This window comes from Dasypus novemcinctus, chromosome 12 (genome assembly GCF_030445035.2).
Source record: "Dasypus novemcinctus isolate mDasNov1 chromosome 12, mDasNov1.1.hap2, whole genome shotgun sequence".
Taxonomy (NCBI): Eukaryota; Metazoa; Chordata; class Mammalia; order Cingulata; family Dasypodidae; genus Dasypus; species Dasypus novemcinctus.
Window position 1 is genome coordinate 45,432,357 of NC_080684.1, and position 12,217 is coordinate 45,444,573.

Sequence of the window (12,217 nt, forward strand, 5' to 3'; positions counted from 1 at the left end):
TTGGTGAATGCCCTCCTAATTGTATAGTAACTGTTGCCGTATGTTGAAAAGGGGGGCTGGTTAAGGGATGTAGATTGCAGATAGGCTAGAAGCCTTCTAAAAGTGTGAATTCAGGTACTGTGCTATGTCAACTTGTAGATTTCTTTGCAGCCAACTCTTAAGCATTCTTCACTGGTATATTATATTAGTTTTAAAGAGATTTTGGTTGGCCAGGGTCTCAACAGGACAAAGCAGGAGAGGCCTAAGGTCTGCTTTTGTTGTGCCTTGGTTCTCCCAGCTGCTTTGCCTTTGGGAGACAGTGGGCTGCACCTCTCTGCTTAGAGCCTGGATTCAAAGACTGGTAGTTTAGCCCCACTTCTTCACTTCTACATCATGCCTTAGTCTTCACTTCTACATCATGCCTTAGAAACTGTCAAGAATAAGAACTACCCATCCTGTTATACGCTTTACATACATTCTATCATTTAACTCCTATCTTATTTACCTCAGAGGAACTGGGGCTCAAAGAAGTTAAAAAACTTGCCCAGCTAGGAAATGCTGGCCCTGGAACTGAAATGCAGATCTGCTTGACTCCAGAGGCTGTGTTGACTCACTCTACTGAAGAGTAAGAAGGATCAGGATGGCCGGTGCCTGCTTTCCCCCACTGCTCACCTGGCGCTGCTCTCCCCAGGAACCTGAGACCTTCCTGGGAATGAGTTCCCAAGGCTGTGGTGCTTCCCCGTGGTTTCATTAGCCTGGAACTTGTAGAAACTCAGTTACCATTACAGCCCCTTTATCTCTTGACTGAAGAAAATAGATCTTTATCTTAAGTTGTTGACAATTAAGGAAACCTGAAGAAGATAGTTTCTCAGAACAGTTTTTAGTGATTGGTGGATTTAGTGAAGATGCAGGCTGCTTTTCATTGTACCACTACCACCACTTTATTTTTTTCTTTTCTACAGGGCCATGAATTCCAATAATAACTGTATTTCACAAATGACTTAGAGTAATTTGTCAATCTATTAGGGAATCCCAGCTATTTATTGGAGGTACTATTCTGTATGCCAAGGGGAGGGTGGAAAAGAACTATGCCAGACAAATAGTACGTGTTTAATAAATATTTGTCCTATGAATGAACAAGCTGACTATAAAATGGGTTCCTATCCTTTGTTTATCACCCAATACCTGATTCACTCCTACTGTAAAGGTAGTATTGAGGATCTGAAGGTGCTTTAGACACTGTTGGTGCTGTAAGTGAAAATACAAGATAGTACACAAATATCTAAAATTCATGTCAGAGAGTCTGTAAACAAGTGCTATAAATGGCTGTCGGACAAGATCACTCTGGCTGGGGAGCCAGGGATCACTTGATGATGCAGGTGAGATTTGAGCATGCCATTTAGGATGGGTCAAATGCTAACAGGAGGACTGGCTTGAGAAAAGGCCACAAAGGCAAAATCATGCATATTCTGAGGAGGGAGCAATGTGACTGACTCAGAGTAAGTGCACTAGTGTTTCATGGAAGCTAAGTTGGGATGGGTCTGCAAGGGTGTTGAATTCCATGGTGGTAGGAGTTGAGTCAAATTTAAGAACAAGGTCAAAGAAAATGAGAACAGACAACAGACCCTGTAGCTATCTTTTTTTTTTTTCACTCTTGATAAGGTTTGTTTTAAATCATTCTCTGTTAACATTCATAAAACACAAATTTCACATTTATCTTATTCAACAAGTGATGCAACCTGTTTATGTATTAAAATATATGATTATTAATATGTTTTAAAATTACATATAACTATATTCAATTTGGGGACCAAATGTTCATTAAAATGTGGGTGGAATTTATATATTATATGTATCCAAAATGTTGTATGACCTAATATGTAGAATTTTCACCTTTAAAAACATCAATTAAAGTTTTTTTTTTCAATATTGTACTACACAAATTTCAAGACAGGCAATAAAGTTGAAAAAATTGTACAGTGAAGAGCTGTATACTCACTGTATTTTACTATAGTAAATCACATATCCATCCTTCTCTCTCTTCATCAATCATTCATTTTTAAATTAGAGAAGTTGTAGGTTTACAGAAAAATCAGGCAGAAAATACAGTTCCCATATACCCCCTTCATACCTCCAGTTTTCCCTATTATCAACAATTTGCATTAGTGTGGTAATTTTGTTAGAATTGATGAAGCAGTATTACAATTATACTATTAACTGTAGTCCATAGTTTACATTAGGGTTCACTGTTTGTACAATTCCATGGAGTTTTTTGGGTTTTTTTGAAGATTTATTTTATTTATTTCTTCTCCTCCTTGTTTACATTTGCTGTGTCTGTTTGTTGTGTGCTGCTCTTCTTTTTAGGAGGCACCAGGAACCAAACCCAGGACCTCCCATGTGGGAGAGAGGCACCTAATCACTTGAGCCACCTCCACTCCCTGCTTTGTTGTGTCTCTCATTATGTTTTCTCTTGTTCCATCATCTTGTTGCGTCAGCTCACCATACCAGCCTGTCACACCAGCTCACTTTCTAGCTCATCTTCTTTAGGAGGCACCAGGAACTGAACCTAGGTCCTTCCATGTTGTAGGCAAGAGCTCAATTGCTGGAGCCACATCCACTTCCCTAATTTTTATTCTACTAAAGTATATATCCTAAAATTTCCCCCTTGTAATTACATTCAAATATATAACCCAGTTGGTGTTGATTAAATTCCATTTTGTGCCTAGTATCACCACCATCCGTTACCAAAACTTTGCCATCATTCCAAGCAGAAAGTCTCTACCAATTAAGCGTTAATTCCTATTCCTTACCCCATCCTGGCCCCTGGTAATGTGTATTCTAGTTTCTGACTATGAATTTGCTTATTCTAATTATTTGGTACTAGTGAGATCATACAATATTTCTCCTTTTGTGTCTGACTTATTTCATTCATCATGATGTCTTCAGAGTTCATCTCTGTCTCCTCTATCAGAATTTCATTCCTTTTTATGGCTGAATAATATTCCATTGTATGTATATACCACATTTTGTTAATAATTTTGATTTATTAATATGGTGTATTACATTAATAAATTTTCTTATGCTGAACCACTATTTTATAACTGAAATAAATCCCACTTGATCATGGTGTGTAATTCTTTTAATGGGCTGTTGGATTCTGTTTACTAGTATTTTCCTGAAGATTTCTGCATCCATATTCATAAGGGATATTGGTCTGTAATTTTCTTTACTAGTGATATCATTATCTAACTTTGGAATGAGGGTGATGTTGACCTCGTAGAATGAGTTAGGGAGTGTTCCATTCCTCTTCAATTTTTTGGAAGAGTTGGAGTTGGAGTGGTGCTAATTCTTCTTGAACTATACAGTAAAATTCACCAATGAAGCCTTCTGGTCCTGAGCTCTTTTTTATAGGGAGGTTTTTGTTTACTGAGCCAATCCCTTGTTATTATTCTCTTGTGATCATCTATTTATGCTTGGATCAATCTAGGTTGTTTGTGTGTTTTTAGGAATGTGTCCATTTCATCTAGGTTATCTAATTTGTGAGAATATAGTTTATGGTGATTTGGAGCTATGTACCCCAGTAAAACATGTTCTTAAACTTAATCCATTCCTATCGGTGTGAACCCATTGCAGGTAGGAACTTTAGATGATTTTACTTTAGTTAAGGTGTGGCCCAATTCAGTAAGGATAGATCTTAATCCTATTACTGGAGCCCTATATAAGCAGAATGAAATTCAGATACAGAAAGAGAAAGTCATGGGAAGCAAGAAGCTGAAGGTCAACAGAACCTGGAAGAGAAAGGAAAGGCCAGGAGAAACGATCATGTATTGCCATGTGACAGAGGAGCCCCAAACCAAAGATGACCAGCAGCCAGACCCAGAAAGCATTACCTTGATTATGGCTTGATATGGAATTTTTCCCAGCCTCAAAGCCATAAGCTAATAAATTCCCATTGTTTAACCCACTATATGGTATTTACTTGAGCAGCCAAGGAAACGAAAACACAACTGTTGATAGATCCTATTATAAACCTTTTTGTTTCTATGGGGTTGGAAGTAAAGTTCCCTTTTCATTTTAGACTTAATTATTTGCATACTCTTTCTTTTTTTCCTTTGTCCGTCTAGCTAAAGGTTTGTCAATTTTATTGATCTTTTTAAAAAGCCAACTCTTCATTTAATTGATACTCTCTATTTTTTAATCCTCTAATTCATTTATCTCCAGTCTAATCTTTGTTATTTCCTTCTTTCCAATTGCTTTGGGTTTAGTTTCCTCCTCTTTTTCTAGATCTTCCAGTTGTGAGGTTAGGTCTCTGATTTAAGATCTTTCTTCTTTTTAAAGGTAAGTATTCAGGGAAACGGACTTAGCCCAGTGGTTAGGGAGTCCGTCTACCACATGGGAGGTCCGCGGTTCAAACCCCGGGCCTCCTTGACCCGTGTGGAGCTGGCCCATGCGCAGTGCTGATGCACGCAAGGAGGGCCCTGCCACGCAGGGGTGTCCCCCGCGTAGGGGAGCCCTACATGCAAGGAGTGCACCCGTAAGGAGAGCCGTCCAGTGCAAAAGAAAGTGCAGCCTGCCCAGGAATGGCGCCGCCCACACTTCCCGTGCTGCTGACAACAGAAGCGGACAAAGAAACAAGATGCAGCAAATAGACACAGAGAACAGACAACCAGGAGGGGGGGGGGAATTAAATAAAAATAAATAAACCTTTAAAAAAAAAAAAAAAGGTAAGTATTCAGAACTATAAATTTCCCTCTCAGCACTGCCTTTCCTGCAGCCCATAAGTTTTGATATGTTTCGTTTCATTTTCCTTCACCTCAAGTTATTTCATTTTCCTTGTGATTACTTCTTTGATGCTTTGGTTTTTTAAGAGTGCATTTTCTCTGTGATTAAACTAAATGCCATTGATCAGTGTGTTATGAGTAGTAAACACCAAAAACTGTAGAATGCATAAGTGATTGTCTTCCATTCTTCCTTCTCCATTACTATATACTGAGAGTAAATATGTCCCCCAGAGAAAGAAGCTTTCCATTTGCATAATGCTTTAGACTTTCCAAAGGTTATGGCATAGCCCTTAGGAGCACCTAATCCAAAGCCAGTTTTCTGCTGGGGTGCAAACCCTTGCTCCATAAATTACCTTAGGCAATTTATTTAGCCTCTTTATGCCTTAATTTTCTACTGTGTATAATAGGGATAATAAAGGTAACTATCTCATAAGGGGTGTTACGAAGATTAAATGAGTTATTATTTGGAAAATGCTTTGAGCTATATTTAGCTTGCAGTATGTATCATATAACACTTAAGTTGAATTTTAAGTTAAATATATATTCATAACATATGTATATACACATATAATATGCACTCTGTAAATTTTAAGTTACACACAGGGACACAGAATTTCACAACAACCTTATAAGGTGATGAGATGCTTTAAATAATTATTCACGTGTAGTAATTGCTACATCCATTCCTATGATTGATGTGTTCTAACTTGTAAGCCAGATCTCATAAAGGAGAAGCTATAGCATTAATCCATGATATTCTCCAATACATGTACAATTTTCAGATACATAGATGTATTAACACTAGTTTTTAAAATTTACCACAGGTATTTAAGTGATTTTGATTTACAGTGCAAGGGTAATGAAAGGTACATTCTATGGGCCTGTCAGTAGGAAAAAAAAAATTAACAGCTTCTATACAATAGTGATTATATAGGCTCTTACAAGCTTCTACAGAAAGAAATTGATGAAATGTGGTCACTTTCTACTTGACCATATTTTTTCTGTAGTTAAGGAAAAATAAACTGAGTGAGTTGAATGGGGAATCATCCATAAAGTTTTAGCAGAGAAGTTCGAATAGGGAAATATGCCACTGGAGTATGCTGAAATGGTTATATGTCTGTCGTGTCGTTTGCTATGCAAAGCCTTACATTTGCATTAAACTGGTGGAAAAGCTGTTATTTTCTTTGCAGTATGTATTCAAAATGCACCTTTAAAAATAAAAGCTTTTACTTCTCTAAAAAAAAAACAAAAAACAGGAGAACTATTATTTTGTTTTAAATACAAAACACATTTAACTTCTGTCAACAGCTTACATTTTAAATAATGCAGTTTGTACTTGCATTCATTATCTGCAATTAGAGTTCTCAAAAAGCTTTTGGTGCTTTTCACCTCAGCTTTTAAAATTCATTCATTTCAGTTGATATCATTTTAGAGAAGAGTGGAAACCCTAAGACAAATTGAATCCGTCTTCCAACTAAAAAAAGAAATTTCCTTTCTGGAAATTGCCACTAAACTGAGTAGAGAATCTTCAGCTATTTTACTGAACCAGATTATGATGAGATAATATTTATATGCCTTTCTTGCTAGTGTTAGGTCAGACTCAAATGTTTTCCTTTCAATGCAGACTAGTTATTAAGAACGCCATGCTGGCAGACAGCTCCGTATGCTTTCTTCTCATACTGAGGGTTGGTTTGCGCAAATTATTTACTAGTCCTTAGTATCCAAGTAAAGCAAGATTCAGGAGTTTAGATCTTTGCTTTATGTATTTAAAATAAATATTTCTTAGATAATAACATTTTCATCCAAATGTTATAGAAGTCATGTGTTCTCATTTTTTCCTCCCTATTAGAAATACAGATAGCTTACCAACTGTGTGTGTGTGTGTGTGTCTGCATGTGGATTTTTTCTCCCTCTCGTTTTACAATGTAACTGGAACCTGGATCCAAATGGTATGTGGGTTGCTTCAGGCACAGACTATAAACAAAGCCAAGCCTAGAAATGCGAGGTGTGTAGTAGATCCATTGACCTTGCTGTTTGCCCAGCTGCACGGTGGCTCCCTTCTCATTCCCGAGCTGCCAACCTGCTTCTTAATGCTATTTTATTTTTCTAGAGTAGCCAATCAAACTCCCCCCCAGATAGTTGTGATAACTACTAAAAACAGACAACTTTCCAATTACACACAGCCCTGGGAAAGCTGCCAATACTTTGTAGTTTAGCCCTTACTTTGTTGTTACTCAATAATGCCTTTGACTTGATTGCCTAGCTTAACGTTTTTAAGGAAAGACATCATCAGCTTTTATTAAAATAAGTAAAGGCTCTTCATTAAGCCCGTGTTTTGCTCTACAAAAACAGCAATTTCATATGGTTCAACCTAAATAAGTATATTTATCTAGTGATGCTTCCAGTTCCCAAATGATTTTAAAACTCATCTTTTGAAATAAAATAAGATCATTATCTCAAAACATTACATTGGAAAGCAGACTTGGCCCAGTGGTTAGGGCGTCCACCTACCACATGGGAGGTCAGCGGTTCAAACCCCCGGCCTCCTTGACCCTTGTGCAGCTGGCCCATGCGCAGTGCTGATGCGCACAAGGAGTGCCCTGCCAGGTAGGGGTGTCCCAGTGTAGGGGAGCCCCACACGCAAGGAGTGCGCCTGGTAAGGAGAGCCACCCAGCACGAAAGAAAGTGCAGCCTGCCCAAGAATGGCACCACACACATGGAGAACTGACACAACAAGATGACGCAACAACAACAACAAAAAAAGAGACACAGATTCCCATGCTGCTGACAGAAGCGGACAAAAAAGAACATGCAGCAAATGGACACAGAGAACAGACAACTGGGGCGGGGTGGGGCGGGGGTGGGGGGACGAGGAGAGAAATAAATAAAAATAAATCTTAAAAAAAAAACCATTACATTAACCTCAACTTCTTAGCAAATTCACCCTCGTTATAAAGTTGACTCTGAATAACATCTGGTTATGTGCAAATGAATAAAATCTCTCCTCTGTGAGTGAGAATTTGATATAACTTATGAGAAGTGCCACAATTGATTACTTGGATGCTAAGTTCTAGCACATTCCTTGAGACATCAGTTGCATTGGAATCATCACACCTTAAACGTATTTTTTCTTTTAAGGAGTATAGTTGTGCCTCAACAGGTTTCAGAATTTTCCCAGATATCTGGATCTGCATATAAAAGCAGAATAAAATTATATTGGAAAACTGTAATTTTCTAGTAAAAATCTCTAAAAATCTGTGCCTGCTATTCTTCTGTATTCTAAGGAATGTATTCATGTAATGATTACTTGAAAAAATATATATTTATTAAGCACTTATATTATCTAAAGTGCCTTGTAAGATAACTATATAGATCAGTTTGTTTTTCAAATTAGCAAAGTGTTAAATTGGCAGTATGTTTCAAAAACCCCCTACAATATGTATTCTCTAACTCTGCAATTCTGCTTCTGGAAATTTGTCCTAGGAAAAATGGCATAATTTGTGCACATTTTTTGACAATAGTATAACTGAAAATTTTAATAAATTGAAAATCTTTATTAAATTTATAATATATGTGAAAAGTGTGTATTGTAAAAATTTTATGTCCTATATAATCCTAAATTTGGTTAAGTACAAATTATGCATATCATTTATAAGAGAACAAGAAAAGAAAAATATGCATCAAGGGTTACAACATAGTTTTATTTATAAAGCAAAAAAAGGCAAAGTATCCTAAAATGGTCAACAACAGGGAATTAGTTATAACACAGTCATATAATGAAACAATATGCAGTCTTTAAAATTGTTTCAGAAGAGTATTTAGTGATATAGGAAATGTTGATATGTTAGGTGAAAAAAAGACACTGAAAATTATATATATACTGTTATTGCAATTTGTGGTAGAAGAAGGTGTGTGTATATGTGTATTTTCATAGGAAAAAGACTAGAAGGCTGTACACCAAAATCTTAATAGTGGTTACCTCTGGTTGATTTTTATTTTCTTCATTTTATTTTTCTGTATCATTTAGTTACTGTATTAAACATAAAGTATTACTTTGTGGTCAGAAAAACAATTTTTTTTTAACTAAAACTATGTATAAGCATTTATATTTATATTTTGTATTTTCATAATTAGATTTATATATAATAAAATTCCGTTAGAAAGGTTTTTACTGGTTTGGAGTTCATTACAATTGCAAGGTTAGGCTAAAATTTATCCATGAATAAATGGTTTATTCTGCAGATTAATTATGCAGAGGAGATTTTAGAGAAACACTTTTAAGTTTAAGAGAACATTCCAAGTACCTTGAAAGCATTCATAAAACTCCCTAAATCATAGTCTCATCAAAGCCTGTCCTCTAAGTGCTCTTCCTGGCAGGCGAATTTGCATATTTCTATTTGCTTTATCTAGAAGCAATAGTCCATCATTCATCTATTTCACTAACATTCTGGCTTTCCCTCTGCCATTTTACCATATGGCATATAATGGTTCCCATTCACTAAATTACAGGCAGACCTCTTTTAACAATTTGGATAATTTTTTCGCAGGTGATGAAAACATACCATATGTACCATGCAGAGAGCATCAGTGCAGAGAGCAAGCTGAAAGAAGCTGAGAAACAAGAAGAAAAGCAGATTGGAAGATCTGGTGACCCAGTCTTTCATATTAGACTAGAAGAGAAACATCAGCGGCGAAGCTCTGTGAAGAAAATAGAAAAAATGAAAGAAAAGGTTAGTAAAAATATACTGCAGAGCCTTTCTGCCCTCACTGAGGTGACCTACTGTTCTCATTTGAAGTGACAGAACTAGAACACTGATGCAATAGGTGATACACACACATTATAAATTATTGTGAAATGACATGCATTTCCTCCCAAGGGATGAAAATGTTTAAAAAATATAAAAATCATGTCATAACAGCTGGACATGATTTGATGTTGAATGCCAAGTATTCAATACACAATGTAAAGAACTTGAATTTTAACGAAGAGATTTCATTGTAAATGGGCCTGAAGCCCAAATAACATTGTTGTTATTCCCTGTAGCTGGATAATTTTAGTTTTATAATTTAAATCAGATTCAAAATGTACTTTGCACTAAGGACTTTGAGGGTCATTTTTATATGTGGAATAAATTGTTTAGATTAATGCAAATTCATGTATATTTCTCTGTCTTGTTTAAAAATGACTTTAGTTTCCTTCCCAATGCCTGAACCTTTTTCATTTCCAGAGACAAGCAAAGTATTCTGAAAATAAGCTAAAATCGATTAAGGCACGGAATGAATATCTCCTAACCCTTGAAGCAACCAATGCCTCAGTTTTCAAGTATTATATTCATGACCTTTCAGATTTAATTGATGTAAGTACTTGAAATTTTTGTATTTTCCATAAGATAGAATTAGCATTAACTATATTTCATTGATTCTAGAACACCATCATTTATTAAAACAATGTTATTTTATGTTCCAATCAGAAAGAATTATGTTGCCACCTAAACTTACATGATCCTAAGACACTATCAATTGTTAGATTTATGTGAAAAAATGTGCATTTGAAATCAATGAAAAAACAGATTGTTAGGGTATGTGAAGTTGTGAGTACCTGATAAGCTCAGCTGGAAAGAGGACCCAGTCATCTTCAAATTATGCAGCAGCACAGCCCTAACTGTATTCATTGATTCAAAATATATTTATCAGGACCCTACTATTATGAGATACTGAGACTATAATAAGCTATGTACAGTCCTTACCCTCATGGAATTTAAAATGGAGAGGACAGAAGCAAGTGACTATTACTTTATTATTATTATTACTATTATTAAAACTATTACTTTATTACAGTTATGATAAATAATGTGAAGCAAAAGTAGAGTGAGCACAAAGGACTACTTTTACAGATTTATCTAATTCTGTGCTTTTCTCTAATAGAATATGGTATTTTAAAAAGCACTTACTGGGTACATTTAGAATTCAGCAAGTATATATTGTTATATCTATGCTATGCAGTGCTTACTGACATTTAACCTTCTGCTTCATTCATTCTTTTACTCAGAAACATATAGTGAGTCGCAGAAGTCATTGTGCTAACACTGTAGGAGATTGCAAAGATGAAACTTAAAAAGTCCTGTGTCAAAAAATGACAATACCTGCAAATACAAGATAAAAAGTATTAAGTGCCATAAGAAAAGCACAGATAAAGTGAGAGGGGAGTTCAAAGAGTTATCTGCTGGAACTTTCTGCATCTGCATTGTATTGATTAAATTCAACTCTTTTATGACATACAACTTTTTTATGGTTCATAGTGGCTGTCATATTTTGAACATATAATAGACTAAAGGAACTTTATTTTTATGATGAAATTAACTCTCATTATATTTAGCTATTATTTTAGAGCTATAGTTTGGGAATTGTTAAGGGAGAAAATTATTTTCCAGTTCATAGCACAGTGATGTGACTTTCCCCTTTCATTTGAGTTTCAAGAAATTTTCTCCCATACTATCATAATTTCTTTATCCAGAAACATTTAGCGATAAATAACTAAAACCAAGGAAAACTTTTTCTTATTTCCTTTTTAACAAATATTTCAATCAAATACCTAATCACTTGGCTGTTTTAGACACAGAAGCTTTTTTTTTTTTAAGTATTTTCTTCTAGGATTCTGGTGAAATAAAAGGAACTTTTTTTGCTAGATTTCTGCTACATTTCATGACTAAATAATTCTGCTAGGTTTTGTGAATAAAAATAAAGAATTTTATAACTCCCACTTTTAATCTTAACTTGGTAAGGATTCTTCAGAGCATGTGGAAAATAGAAGAACTAATTCTGTGTAACTGCCCTACTTGCTTTTTTGTTTAGGGCTTATTTTGGTAATGATTGGAGAACTTGACTAAAGCCAAGTCAGTATTAACATGAGGGGAAAGTCTCCACATATTGAAAAAGTATTTTTTGAATACTACAATGTACCAAGCACTATATTTGGTAATGGTGATCATGCAGTAAACAATATAAACTCCCCACCTTCATGGAACCCGTGTGCAGCTGGCCCACGCGCAGTGCTGATGTGCGCAAGGAGTGCTGTGCCACGCTGGGGTGTCCCCAGCGTAGGGGAGCCCCACGCGCAAGGAGTGCGCCCTGTAAGGAGAGCTGCCCAGCGTGAAAGAAAGTGCAGCCTGCCCAAGAATGGCGCCGCACACACGGAGAGCTGACACAGCAAGATGAGGCAACAAAAAGAAGCACAGATTCCCGTGCCCACGCTCACAACAAAAGAAGCAGACAAAGAAGAACATGCGGCAAATAGACACAGAGAGCAGACAACTGGGGTGGGGGTGGGGGGGAAGGGGAGAGAAATACATAAATAAATAAACCTTTAAAAAAAAAAAAGTTTAGTTGGGGAGACAGACCATAAACAAATTTATATAAACATAAAATAAGTAGTGGGAAGTGGACATGGCTCAACTGAT

General features: G+C 36.1%; 1 protein-coding gene across 2 annotated transcripts in view; it reads left to right on the plus strand.

Moving 5' to 3' along the window:
* SRGAP1 (SLIT-ROBO Rho GTPase activating protein 1) overlaps positions 1 to 12,217 on the plus strand; it is a 309,052-nt gene that overhangs the window by 199,904 nt on the left and 96,931 nt on the right. For both annotated transcript variants that reach the window (XM_004465049.5, XM_004465050.5), the window contains exons 5-6: positions 9,308 to 9,490; positions 9,989 to 10,117. In XM_004465049.5, coding sequence (XP_004465106.1) covers positions 9,308 to 9,490; positions 9,989 to 10,117 — 312 coding nt within the window. The remainder of the gene's footprint in view (positions 1 to 9,307; positions 9,491 to 9,988; positions 10,118 to 12,217) is intronic.